The sequence below is a fragment of the Lontra canadensis genome, unplaced genomic scaffold (genome assembly GCF_010015895.1).
Source record: "Lontra canadensis isolate GAN:19392208 unplaced genomic scaffold, GSC_riverotter_1.0 scaffold5, whole genome shotgun sequence".
Lineage (NCBI taxonomy): Eukaryota > Metazoa > Chordata > Mammalia > Carnivora > Mustelidae > Lontra > Lontra canadensis.
Window position 1 is genome coordinate 27569945 of NW_022630999.1, and position 14632 is coordinate 27584576.

General features: G+C 38.3%; 2 protein-coding genes across 2 annotated transcripts in view; one reads left to right on the forward strand and one right to left on the reverse strand.

Annotated features, from left to right (window-relative positions):
* Positions 1-265: 265 nt before the first annotated feature.
* On the reverse strand, positions 266-6447 carry NUDCD2 (NudC domain containing 2). The gene is made up of 4 exons (XM_032851739.1): positions 5954-6447; positions 4092-4140; positions 3713-3864; positions 266-753 (listed from the first exon to the last, which is right to left on the reverse strand). Exons 1-4 carry the CDS (start codon positions 6140-6142, stop codon positions 670-672), a joined length of 474 nt encoding a protein of 157 aa, XP_032707630.1. The 5' UTR covers positions 6143-6447; the 3' UTR covers positions 266-669.
* Positions 6448-6704: 257 nt separating this feature from the next.
* The window catches only part of HMMR (hyaluronan mediated motility receptor), a 36884-nt gene continuing 28956 nt past the window's right edge, over positions 6705-14632 (forward strand). Inside the window, exons 1-3 of the mRNA XM_032851738.1 lie at positions 6705-6839; positions 12182-12280; positions 12745-12824. Of these exons, the coding sequence (XP_032707629.1) occupies positions 6794-6839; positions 12182-12280; positions 12745-12824 (225 nt within the window). The 5' untranslated portion in view covers positions 6705-6793. The remainder of the gene's footprint in view (positions 6840-12181; positions 12281-12744; positions 12825-14632) is intronic.

Here is a 14632-nt window from a genome sequence, read left to right on the forward strand (position 1 = left end):
TTTGTCTCATACAAAGGACTCACCCAATGATCACATTCACTTCACTGTTTGTTTTATATTAATCCATTCCTATTGTTAAGTTTCTATTTTTCACTTTCCTGACAAATTCATCTCCCAAGGAATAATGTACTACTTCAGAAATTTTCATTAACTCTTAAAATGAACTTACTCAGAATATATTTGTGGGCTTTTTCCCTCCTTAAAATTTTTCTCAGTAATGTAATTCCTGGTGTGAACTGGCATACTTACACAAAGAGGTGCATGATTCCTATTTAGAAAAGTTTATTGAACATTATTCCTGCATTACACTTATCGAAAGAAAAATTTAATTGTCCCTGAAGGCACCGGTCATTTCACATGATCTATACCCTAATGTTTTTTGTATTAAAAATACAGGTTAAATATGAAATTAGTAAAATGCAGCATATAAAACTTCATGCTGAGAAAAAAAACAAGTCCAAAAAAAGTTACTCTATATCAGTAGAATAGTTTCCACAGTATTTGTTTCCTATGTAAATGATATTTGAATGCAATTTTTAGAACCATAGTTAAATATATTTTGCAATTTGTTAACTGCAGGTATCCACATTTCCTTCCCCCACATAATCTGTTCCTTTATGTTGGCAACTTTGTTGGGATCCACAGAATGCAGTGAAAGAAAAGTAGTAGTTATTTTTCAAGATTTGAGAAATCTGGTCCACCTTTAGTGTAGTTTCCTGAGATTTCTGCTCCACTGAAGTCAAAACCAGGATTCTAAAAGACATGAAAAAAACTATGATAAAATAAATCTTTTAAGGAAAAATATAAGTAACTCAAAAGGGAAATGGTACAGATATAAACTAGCAATTGACAAAAGAGGAAATCTACATGGCCAATAAATATGTCAAAAGATGTAATCACCAAAATAGAACTTAAAACTAGGATGTATATTTTAACTTTCAGATCTACAAATACTTAAAAGATCAGTATGTATATTGTAAGTTGACAAGTGTATAGACAAACATATACTTTAGTACGAGTATAAAAACAGATTTTAATAACTAGCTTCATTTGTGAGTTTATTACATGCCAAGCAGGGTTCTAAGAGCTATGCATTTATCAACATATTCAAACCTCATAACAATCCTAGGAAGTACTATCTCATACTTTAGTCTTTTTGGAGGGCATTTCATTTATTCAACAAACATTTATTAAGAGTTCCTACTGTTTAAAAGACACCATTAGAGGCATGTGGAATTCAAGAGTGAACATAACAAAGATCCCTGCACTGGTGGGCTGACATTCTTACAGGAGGACACAAATAATAAACCAGAAGTTATCTAATGCAGAGGTTGGCAAAGTTTTCTATAAAGAGCCAAGTAATTAGATATCTTAGGCTTTGAAAGCCATATACTCTGCCATAGTCTGGTATTACTATAAGATAGACAATATGCAAATGAATGAGCACAGGTGTATTCCAGTACACCTTTACTTTAGAAACAACCAGCAGGCTAGATTTCACCTGTAGGCCACAGTTTGCGAGCCCCTGATCCAGAGTGTTAAAAGTTGGTGCAAGTGCTACAGAAGATGAAAAAAGAAAAGAAAGAAAAGCAGAGTAAGAAAAATGAGAAGATTAAGTATTTAAATAGGACGACCAAAGATAAAGTACACTTTTTTTTTTTTAAAGATTTTATTTATTTATTTAAGAGAGAGAGATCACAAGTAGGCGGAGAGGCAGGCAGAGAGATGGGGAAGCAGACTCCCTGCTGAGCAGAGAGCCAGATTTGGGGCTCCATCCCAGGCTCCTGGGAACATGACCTGAGCCAAAGGCAGAGGCTTTAACCCACTGAGAAACCCAGGCGCCCCAAAAGTACACTTTATTGAGCAGTGACTTCAAAACAGTGAAGAAGTTAGCCAAGTTCTGGGATAACACTGTAGACAAAAGGACAGTAAAGGAATGGCCTAAAATGTTCAAATATAACAAAAAGACGAGTATGGCTAGATCAGAATAACGTAAGGGGAGACTAGTAGGAGAAGAAGTCAGAGAGATCATGAGGACCAGATTGGACAGAATGAAAGAGTTCTGAGAAGAGAAGCAATGTGTTCTGACCTGAATGCTAAAAGGACTATTATACTATTTTGAGAACACCGTAGCTTGGCAAGGGTAAAAGAGAACAAATAGAAGGTTGTAAAAGTAATCTAGGCAAGTCATTACAGATGGTCTAGATCAAAATGGTAGTAGAGTTGGTGGTGAGAAATAGACAAATTCTGAATATACTTGGAAGGTACTACCAGTAAGGTTTCCTAACAAATTGGCCACATTGTGTGAGAGAGAGATAGGAGTGGAGGATGACTCCCCATTTTTGTTTTTTGGTCTGATCAAGTAGTTTCCATCAACCAAGATGAGAAGACTAGAGGTAGAAATGGGTAGCAGGAAGTTAGAGAGTTCATGTTGAATACGTTGAGTCTGATATGTCTGTCAGACTGTAAAGTAGAGATGTTGAATTGGAAATGTGACTCCAATATTTGGGAAAAAAGTCTAGACTAGAGATACATATTTGGAAATAACCATCAGACAGAAAGAAATTATCCATCAAAACTTTAACAGTGCTTTGGTCCAGTAATTCTTCTCCTACATAAATTAACAGAACATGGGATAGTTCTACAGAGATCAAAGCACAAATTTTGTTTCAAACAGATACAAACTGAAAAATCCAAATCTTATCAAAAAGGAATGGCTAAATAAATAATGTTGGTACATTCAAGCTAGAAAACACTCTAAAACAGTTAAAAGGAACAAGTTTTATCTATATGTACTGGTAGGAAAAGAGACCCAAGATGTATTATTAAATGGAAAAAAAAAAACAACATGAACAATACACATAGTGTAATCCTGAATTTATGTTAAAGACAGAGTAGCAAACCAATACATCAATGAGGTAAGAATAAGACAGAAGCACAAAGGGGGCGCCTGGGTGGCTCAATGGGTTAAAGCCTCTGCCTTCAACTCAGCTGCCTTTGGCTCAGGTCATGATCCCAGGGTCCTGGGATAGAGCCCCGCAACTGGCTCTCTGCTCGGCAGGAGCCTGCTTCCCTTCCTCTCTCTCTGCCTGCCTCTCTGCCTACTTGTGATCTCTGTCTGTCAAATAAATACATAAAATCTTTAAAAAAAAAAAAAAAAAGACAGAAGCACATAATGGAGAGATGTTGATGAAAGGAACTTTTACTTTATTACATTATGTAAGTCTATATTGACTGAATTTTTTTTTAAGACTTTTTTATTTATTTGACAGAGATCACAAGTAGGCAGAGAGGCAGGCAGAGAGTGAGAGAAGGGGAAGCAGGCTCCCCACTGAGCAGAGAGCCTGATGCGGGGCTTGAGCCCAAGACCCCGAGATCATGACCTGAGCTGAAGGCAAGGCTTAACCCACTGAGCCACCAAAGGCGCCCCTATAATGACTAAGTTTTTTGAGTTCACTTACCCTACTGGTGTACATTAAATAAATTTAAACTTAGAAATCAAGACAGTACAAAGAAATTCCTCTACAGAAAATTTGAAAAAATAAAATCCACACAAAGAAAGACCAGTCATTTTTCTAACGATTTCACTTAAATTCCTCTAAAGAACTTTTGTAATTTTTTTGTAACTACATTTGAGTTTTAATTTCAATAATAATTATTCTATGATTTTAAGATGTTTAACAATACATATTCATACATTCATCTGACTTACTTCCTTCTGGAATCTCTCTAATGTAAGTTTTCTCTGCATTTGGTCTTGCACCCAAGGATCAGCTGCATATTCAGATTCCAGAAGAGAAGTCCAACAATTTGCTGCATCTCTCTTTGTCTTTGTAAGAACAATACGGACCATTTTCCTGTCCTCTAAACAAATAAAAATCACAAATAAATTAGAGTTCATCATCGGATTTTGTATTTTCAAACATCATTAGGTAATCTTTGACATACAATTATTTTCAATACATTTCCATCACTATTCTCTTCCAAAGCTGCAAAGACAAAGGACCTAATACAACAGAGGGAAACTTACTAAGTTCCAAGACAAAATTAATTTTTAAAAAAAGATTCCAAGAATTATAGATTACCCTTACCCAAAGTCCATGTTCCCTCATCAGCTATTGTTGAATCAAAGAGCTTGCCCTGAAAAATAAATAAATAAGGTACTAAAAACATAGATATTTCATTAATTTTTATAAGGCTTTCATGATTTGACTTTCCTAATTTTCTATCTAATCCACATGTAACTATCTAGTTTGGTTATAGTAAGGAGATAAAACTTCATACCATTCCAACATACTGCTGGGTGCACAACCCTATCTTTCCTCCTAGGAAGTGGAATGGAACCAAGTTTACCTTACTATGACAAAAAACACAGAGCCCTCTAAAGAAAGATCAGGGCTCCTTAATTTTTAGGAGATGAATAAATATTACTGATCAGAGGGCCAAATGTGAATTAATATCTGAAATGATTTAACTTTACCTATTGAAAAAAACTACTAGAAGAGCTTTCCGGCTGAAATTAATAAATGGTATCTCTTAAACATTAAAAAACTGGTTCAATCTCTTTGTTGGGCAATGTAGCACCAAAAAAATTTTAAAGTGCATACTGTAGTTCTGATACAGATTAGCTGTGACTGATTTTTCAGAAACTGTTGTTTTAAGAAAGAAATCAGTAAAACGTTAAGTTTAAAAGAGAATACACCTGCTAGAATCCATTTTGACTTGCTGCTACTTGTCAAATTTAAGTTTTAGGAAATTAAATTAAAAGGTCATATAAAAAAACACACATTTTTTCAATATGTCAGTACTAGTGTGAAAAAATCCTACTTGTTTAAATGTATACCTAAAATCCTAAAATTACTGCTAAATTCCCAAAGTTACTGGAATTACTAAAAGAAATTTGAATTGTAATCTTAAACCACTGTTCAGGAAACTATGATTTACACAACTATCCAGAAAAGTCAGTAAGATCCAAGCGGACACAAATCAAATGTCTTTCACATGAATCTTCCTTTCCTCTGAGGCACTTAAATCATTTCCATATAAATAATATGTAGTGTACACTCCTTACATGCCAGAAACAAGTCCAAGCTCTTAATTCCCCTGGATACCATGTCATGCTCAAAACAATCCTATCAGAAAGTTACTATAATTACCATACTTTGTGAGTGAAGGCATAGGGATACTGAAAAATCTCTTGCCTGAGGTTACAAAATTATAAAAATGGCACAGCCAGGTATCCTACATTGAGGAATCTCCCTTCACCACTTCACTACACTGTCATCAAACATCTTGAGTATCTAATGTGGGAAAGAAATCTAACTTCAACGTTATTGAATTTAACAGGTCCAACGGACATGAGAATAAAAGTGGTATTATTTTCTTCGAACACCTCTTAACTACCTCCTTAACCACTCCACGAACATGCAAAATTTTTCTTAGTTTGATGAAAAAAATAAATCACCTGACAACATCTCTGAATCCTCATCCCGATATCCTTATTATTTTCTTCTTTACTGTCCTATAACTCCCTGAACATTTATTAGGTGAGCTTTATTATGCCTCCTTGCAAGAACATGACCTGAGTGCAGGAAACTTGTCTTGTTCACCGCTGACCTCTCAACACTCATCAGTGCCTGGAATATACGTACTATAAATAGTCGTTCCTTTATAGATCTAAAGTGACGACCCGCAGAGGCACAAAAGCAGCAGCTTCATTTGCTTTAGAAATAAAGCCGGAAAACCGGGCTCCTCAAATCTCTACGTTAACTCAGGACTAGCCTTAAGAGTGGGGGCTCCGACCAGACCAAAACCAGGCCAATGATACCGCTCTTTCGGCCAAAGGAGCTATTCGGCCTTCCAACAGTATTTTCACGGAAAAAAAAATGCACTTTAGGACCCTGGGACTTAGAGGCCGGGAAGAAACTGAGCACAAGCCCCGACCTGCCACTACCTTGAGGATCTCGCGACCACCCACGGCCAGCGCCACATGCCGGCTCTGCAGGCCGCACTGGATATCCTGGGCGCGAGTGCCAGGCGGCACCTGAACTTCAATGAACACCTCCTCCAAGGTCTGGTACCACTGGCCCCACGGCGTCCCGCACGGAACCACCCCACTGCGCTCCTCAAACGGGGCCGACATACTCCAGTAGCCTCCCGGCAGCAGCCGCACGAAGCGAGATGAGCGCAAGCGCGAATTATCCACGCTCAGGCCACGCCCAGGATTCGCAGCTCAGGTCACTGCACATGCGCAGGGATGCAGGCTGATGTCTCGGCATGTTCCTTTTTCCTTTTCAGTGGCCATTTAGGACGCTGGCCGTTTGAAAGAATTAAAATCCGGGGACGTTTACACCCAAAGAACGGTGGGAGAAGGTCGGAACCTGTGAAACTAGAACTCCCTGCACTGCCACCAATATGACGCCAAAAGCGTACCCTCAAACTTCTCAGCTATAAAATGCGCTTGCGCAAATGTTGCTAGTACGTAAATTACAATTGAGTATCGCCAGGACTGATTGGACACAGGGTGGGGGAGGAGGCAATACTAGTCTCCTATTGGCTGGTTACCTAAACTCACAGAAGCCTTAATTGGGCGCGGCGAGGACAGGTGCGCATGCTCTTAGGTGTCCGGTCCTGGATTGGTGTGCCCAGGATTTTGGTTTTCAAATTTGCTGACGTTAGAGATGGGCGGGGAATAAGCCGGGAGGTTTGAATTCGGAGCAAGTAGGCTGTAATAAGCGGCACAAAATTGCGGAGGGGAGATAGTGACCTTCTGTTTGTGGAGCTGATCGTCAGCATGTCTTTTCCCAAGGCGCCCTTGAAACGATTCAATGACCCTTCCGGTGCGTACGGGGAAAGGAGCTGGGGGTCGGGATATGTTGTCACGACGCACTTGCCCTTTTTGGTTCCCTTTATCCGAGGCTAACAGGCAATTTTAGGGCTGCGATGGGTCTCATTCAATTGATTAGTTTTTCTAAAAACCATACTAAGCATTTACTACGTGCCTAATACTATTCAGAGTGATAAAGATACAGCAGTGAATGAGGCAAAACCCCTGCCTCGTGGAGTTTACATTCAACTGGAGAATACAGCCAATAAACAGTGCAGTGGAGAAATTAAAGCGGAGGAAAGGGAATCGGAATAAGGAAACTGTTGGCAGCTGTGTGATGGTCATGTGCGGAAACCTCACTGATAAAACATTTGACCAGCGGCTTTTCGCATGAACTTGTGGATTTCTTTTGGATATTCCATTCAGGAATAAAAGAAGGATGATTGGTAAAAACAGTTTATGGGTGAGAATATGGTGGCAGCACTTACTGAAAACATTAGTAATGAAGTAATAAGAAGATAGTACCCCAGTCACCATACTAAGTATTTACATTGATTATTAGTTCTTTTTTTAACTCCCCAACATCCCTGAGAGGTTATCCTATTATTCATTATTTACTGATAAAAAAGCCGAGACAAAGATTTGCTCAGTGTTACAGAACCAAACCAGCAGAACTGAGACAGGAAATCAAGCCTCCATGAATCCATCGTGTGCTTTTTTTTAACCACTGTGGTTCATAGTAAGCAACTAACCTGGAAGACTGATAGGGTTACTGAGGCACTCATCATTGAATGCATGCAAACTGTATGCTATGGTGTTCCCTATTCTGACTGGTTCCCTATTCTATCTAGTCCAACAGCCCAGTGAGGAAGGTATTGATACTGTCCTCATTTTGCATGTGAGGAAACAGAGAGGTTTTGTCACTGTTCTGAGCAGCCAGTAAGTGGTTTGGTTGAACATCAAAGCCCATGATTTAGCCATTATGATACACCCTTTTTAGCAGTCACTTGTTGCATCTTTAGCTTGTTAGCCAAAATGCAAATGTACATAAGAATCACTCTGCTCACATAGGAAGGCCAAGAGAGCAAATGAATCAGCACAAGCTTATTTTCTTAATTGAAAGATCAAAGCATATATTGTTTCCTGGATATTCAAAGAACCTTCTCTAAGTTCTCTCAGCAGTGTGTCTTTTAAGGAGAATTTATTTTCTTTATAATAGATGAAACTGGCTTTACCAATGCCACAATATTCCAGGTTCACTGTTTCAGGAGTAATTATCATTTATTTGATGCTTTATGCATATGTGAGGCACTGTAGTGAGTTCTCCAATTACTCCAGTAATCCCATCAACTATAAGGTGGATACTCTTTTTTATTCCTGTTCCATAAGTGGAGAATCGTAACCTCAAATAAAAATAACTTTCCGGGGGCGCCTGGGTGGCTCAGTCGGTTAAGCGTCTGTCTTCGGCTCAGGTCAAGATCTCAGGTCCTGGGATCGAGCCCCACATTGGGCTCCCTGCTCAGCAGGAATCCTGCTTCTCTCTCTCCCTCTGCTTCTCCCCCTGCTTTTATTCCCTCTCTCTCTGTCTCTGTCAATAAGTAAAAAAATCTTTTTTAAAAATAAATAAATAACTTTCCAGGGGTCTTGAAAATAGGTTCGAAAAGGAGAGAGTATAATGTTCTTATTCACCATCTTCTCCCTCTGACTAAAAAGTACTTGGCCCATAGTAATGTCTATTAATTGGCATATAAAGCTGGATTTGAATCCTGACTAGGATAATCACAAAACTCTATTTCCATTTCCACATCCCCAGTGACTTTCTATGTTTTCTTTACCACACTCGCCAACTCAACTGTAAGCTAAATACTGGGGGTACAGGCATGATCAAGAGAGTTCCTAACTTCAGGCAGTTTTGTCTAACATGGAAGATGGATAAGTACATTATCTGAGGTGTGAGGTGGATAAGTATATTAAAAGCTAGACATACAGGCTGGATTTCAACCTAGTTCTTCAATCTAAATCCTAAATCTAACAACCAAATGTGATTCTTCAGTCTCTAAGGAAGTTTTTGTTAAGTGTGGTTTTAATTGTTTTCAACTCTCTTGATGCTCTTTATTTTTTTATTTTTTTTTAAAGACTTTATTTATTTATTTGACAGAGAGAGATCACAAGTAGACAGAGAGGTAGGCAGAGAGAGAGAGAGAAGCAGGCTCCCCGCTGAGCAGAGAGCCCGATGCGGGACTCGATCCCAGGACCCTGAGATCATGACCTGAGCCGAAGGCAGTGGCTTAACCCACTGAGCCACCCAGGCGCCCCTCCTGATGCTCTTTAGTCAGTGTCCACCATCCCATTGTTTGCTGGCCCATATCCCCTTTTGAGAGTGTAAACCTAATGATGAACCAGAATATAAGATTTCTTTCTTTTTTTTTTTAAGATTTTATTTATTTATTTGACAGACAGAGATCACAAGCAGGCAGAGAGAGAGGAAGGGAAGCAGGCTCCCTGCTGAGCAGAGAGCCAGATGTGGGGCTTTAACCCACTGAGCCACCCAAGTTCCCCAGAATATAAGATTTCAACATCATTTGATTTTCTTGCTGCTTTGATGAGTCTAGACTGGTGCTTCTCACGCTTTCCCACAGAAGCATTCCTAAAATCAGAAAGCTGGGCCCCTGGCTGTCTCAGTAGGTAGAACATGTGACTCTTGATCTCAGGATTGTGAGTTCAAGGCCCATGTTGGGCCTAGAGCTTAACTTTAAAATCAACAACAATAATAATAATAAAAGCAGAAAGCACAGAATAACCATAGGCTCTGCATATCCTCATCCCCTCTTCCCCACAAAAGCATTGCTAATAGTAATGGTGGAAATCTCTCGTTTGTTTTAAAACATAATATGTTCCCCACTGCCTCCCTCAACCCCTATCGCAAATGAGTAACATAGGTGCTCTAAGATGTGCCACCATCCTTAAGCTGATTTTAGGGAAACCCCTGCCAGCCTCCTATTCACCCCAGGTTGTAAACAGTTTGTAAAGTGTGAGAGATTTGAGCTAACCAAGATTAATGGTTTTTGGTAAGTCTGTCTTTACCTTAGATACTCCATTGAATTCTGTATTTCATTTTGAGACTCTCTTCTGATTAGAAACTGATTAGAAACTATCTCAATTCCTTATTGACCACATTTAGATCAAAAAGCTCCCAGGATTGGAATTTTTGTGTCTTTTTTTTTTTTTTTTTTTTTTTTTTTGACAGACAGAGATCACAAGCAGGCAGAGAGGCAGGCAGAGAGAGAGAGGAGAAAGCAGACTCCCCACCCAGCAGAGAGCCCGATGCGGGGCTTGATCCCAGGACCCCGGGATCATGACCTGAGCCAAAGGCAGAGGCTTAACCCACTGAGCCACCCAGGCGCCCCATGTGTCATTATTTTTGTTACCTTAATTCCAGGTGGAGGAATAGAAACTTCCTTGATGTTTTTATGGCCTCTTAGAATTGATAAAAGGGGTGATTTTAATACTTTTTAATTGTGTCCTAGAGTGAGAAATAAATTGTGTATCTCTATCCAAGATAGATTTTTTAATATTTATACAGCTATCACTGAAACAAGAAGTCCTACAAAACAGTGCTTCACTTTGCTACATTTGAGTCATGCTGATATTTTCTATTGTGTTTCACTTTTTTTTTAAAGATTTTATTTATTTATTTGACAGAGAGAGAGAGAGATCAGAAGTAGGCAGAGAGGCAGGCATAGAGAGAGAGGAGGAAGCAGGCTCCCCACTGAGCAGAGAGCCAGATGCGGGGCTCAATCCCAGGACCATGAGACCATAACCTGAGCAGAAAGGGGAGGCTTAACCCACTGAGCCACCCAGGCGCCCCTGTGTTTCACTTTTTTTAATGCTAGTCAAGGTATACCAACAAGTTCTTATCTATCATTCCATTTATTTTTATTTTTTTTAAAGATTTTATTTATTTATTTATTTGACAGAAATTACAAGTAGACAGAGAGGCAGACAGAGAGAGAGGAGGAAGAAGGCTCCCTACTGAGCAGAGACCCCCCACCCCCCCCCCCACGTGGGCTCGATCTCAGGACCCCGAGATCATGACCCGAGCCGAAGGCAGAGGCTTTAACCTACTGAGCCACCCAGGCACCCCTATCATTCCATTTAGAAAACACTTAAGGGACAGCTGGAGTTACCTTAATGTTCGAACTCCTTTTAGTTCCTGTTCACTTGCATGAAACTCTATGCTGAAGAAAATGGCTTTTCAGTGAGCAGTATGAATCTATTCTCAATCAGTTAAAGCTTTATGCTAATGATATTTTTACCTTTTTTGTTTAAGTAGGCTCTATGCCCAATGTGAGGCTTAAACTTATACCCTGAGATCAAGAGTCACATACTCTACTGACTGAGCCACCCAGGCTCCCCTTCTGCTAACAATAATAAAAATGAGATTTTTATTATTGTTAAGTCCTGAGAGTAAGATCTCAAGTTGACTATGCATAAACACTCCAAAATGCCTTCAGTTTGAGACTCCAGTTAAGTGAGGTTATAATGTATAAATTTCTGTCTAGTACAGGGATGCCTGGGTGGCTCCGTCAGTTAAATGACTGCCTTCAGCTTGGGTCATGATCTCGGGGTCCTGGGGTCGAGTCCCAGGTCAGGCTCCCTGCTCAGCCGGGAGCATGCTTCCTACCCACCCACGCTCCTGCTGCTCTCCCTGCTTGTGTGTGCGCGTGCGCTCGCTCTCTCTCTCTCTGTCAAATAAATAAATAAATAATATCTTTTAAAAAGAGAGAGAGGGAAAGAAATATTATCTAGTAGTTTGTACTTTGTATAACATGACTTTATAAATTTCCTGTTGTGTCAATATTAGCCAGAGATGAATTATCACTATAAATTTTTTTTCACACTAAACCTTGCAGGCTAGACTTTTAGTTGCTTCATTTCTAGAATCTGATGGTGGTTGCCTCATTGACGCTCTTGGAGTTAGAATTGATTCCAAATATTTTTTTCTTAGACTTAATCCTTAATAACAAAGCCATGTTGCTTGTTCTTAATGATGTTTATCTCAAGACTGTCTTTGCAGTTTTGTTGAATTACCTGTGTTTCTTTGACTCATTGAAATAAAGAGCATTTGGGAAGATAATGATGTTTTTCATAGAGAGACCTATTTGTAATATCAGATGGGTGCTATTTTTACATTTGAAAAAATAAACAATTTATTAATGGCATTTTAAATTTGTATTACTTTACTATGACACGGTTTTTAACTGTTTCACATCCAATAACTGTTTTACATTCATCACCATGTAAGATCATAAGGAACATTAGATGAGACATTAATGTTCTATATGTTTCCTTTAGGTTGTGCACCATCTCCAGGTGCTTATGATGTTAAGACTTCAGAAGTATTGAAAGGACCAGTGTCCTTTCAGAAATCACAAAGATTTAAAAAACAAAAAGGTAATGAATTCCAAAGTAAAATAATGGGTATATGACCTCTTAAGTTTTAAAGTTATGACTAACAGTATTTAAATTAGAAGATTCTATACTATTTGTAAAAAGGTGGAGCTACAGTTATATTTAGATTTTCTTATTTGATGCATTTACAAATGAGTCAACTATAGAATAATGCTTTAATCATTTCACTATTATATAACCAGAAAAATTAAGCAAGATACTCACATAAATATATAGTTTTCCTTTTGGTAATCACCTTAACTTTCTGTCAGGGAATATTAGGAAAATCAGAAAAATGTTGAATGTGAAAATTGTGTTGTGCAACTAATTATTTGGACATGTACAATTAAGAAAAGAACTTTATATTACTTCACTAATAATTACAATAAGAAATTTAGAAATGGATTTTGTTTGTGTTTCAAACATGTAAGCACCAACCAGGATCTGTACAATTTATTTTATTGTAGAATCTCAACAAAATCTTAATGTTGACAAAGATACTACCTTGCCTGCTTCAGCAAGAAAAGTTAAGACCTTGGGATTAAAGGTGAGGAACTCTGATATTATAGCTGGTTTATCACCTAAATCATGAAAATATTTCTGAAAGGTTTTTTATTTGACTAGAATGGATTAAGTGTATAAAGTAAGGTTATAAGTAAACCTATAAGTTAATAAAAAATATTACCATTAGGACTATACCAAGATTTCATTTCTGCCTGCATCATTACTAAATATATTGTTTAAACATGTGCATAGGGGCACCTGGGTGGCTCAGTGGGTTAAAGCCTCTGCCTTCGGCTCAGGTCATGGTCTCAGGGTCCTGGGATCGAGCCCCGCATCGGGTTCTCTCTGCTCAGCAGGGAGCCTGCTTCCCCCTCTCTCTCTGCCTGCCTCTCTACTTGTGATCTCTCACTGTCAAATAAATAAATAAAATCTTTAAAAAAATAAAAAATAAAAAATAAACATGTGCATAGCTCAGAATTACAATATGATACCCACTTCTCAGTCATTTCTCTATCTAGGTAATTTGTCCAACTCCTTGTAAGTCTTTAAAAAGTTTGCAGTTCTGGGGCACCTGGGTGGCTCAGTGGGTTAAAGCCTCTGCCTTTGGCTCAGGTCGTGATCCCAGGGTCCTGGGATCGAGCCCTGCATCGGGCTCTCTGCTCGGCGGGGAGCCTGCTTCCTCCTCTCTCTCTCTGCCTGCCTCTCTGCCTACTTGTGGTCTCTGTCTGTCAAATAAATAAATAAAGAATCTTAAAAAAAAAAAAAAAAAGTTTGCAGTTCTTTGATTTGGTAGTTAATATCATTTGAGTTGTTTTAGTTTTGTTTATTTGTGTGGAAAGGTAAGTATAGGTGAAGAAAAAGCAAAAAAAAATCTAATGCCTTAAAGAGATGTGCTGCTCAAAAACTCTCAGTTTTTGAGTGGTAGGAGATTAAATTCTTAACTTCATGTTATGGCTTGTGCAACAGCCTACATGTTGTAACTGTTTCCATTAGTTCATAAAGCAAGTTGTAGTTTCTTAAGAAGTTACAAAAGAAATTTGTTAATATGGAAAAGATTCAAAGTTAGGAAACCAAGGCTGTAGGTTAAGCTTAGCCTTGTTCATTTGTTCAGCAATTACCTAAGTCTCTCATTTTATAATAAAGGGCTTCATTATCCAATATGGAAGTGATTAGCCACATGTGGCTATTGAGAACTTGAAGAGCTAAATTTTTAATATTATTTAATTTTATTTAATATATATTTAAAAACCAGTACTTGATTCTGTTGTTGGAAAACACAAATTTTTTTTGGAACATATTGGGGATATGAATCTACTTCTTCATCTGCACAGTTTATGGAATCTAAATATAGATAGCTATTTCTTTCTCTCTCTCTCTCTCTCTCTCTTTTTTTTTTTTTTTTTTTTTTGGAAGTAGTCCCTCACCCAGCATTACAGTTTGGAGCCCAGTGTGGGGCTTGAACTCACAACCCTGAGATCAAGACATGAGCTGAGATTGAGTCAGATGCTTAAACAACTGAGCCACTCAGGTGCCCCATAGATAGCTATTTCTGATAAAAATCTAGCATTTGAATTGAGATGTGCCATAAATGTAAAATACACAGCAAGGTTTGAAGACCTAATACAAAACACATAAAATGTTTCACTAATAATTTTATACTAATGACAATAATTGAAATAATACTTCTTACATTTAGGGTAAAATAAAATATATTACAAAATTTTTACTTTTTAAATATGACTACTAGAGGGGTGCCTGGCTGGCTCAGTCAGAAGACTGTGCAGCTCTTGATTTTGAGGTCATGAGTTTGAGCCCCACATGGGACATAGAGATTGCTTAAATAAATAAATA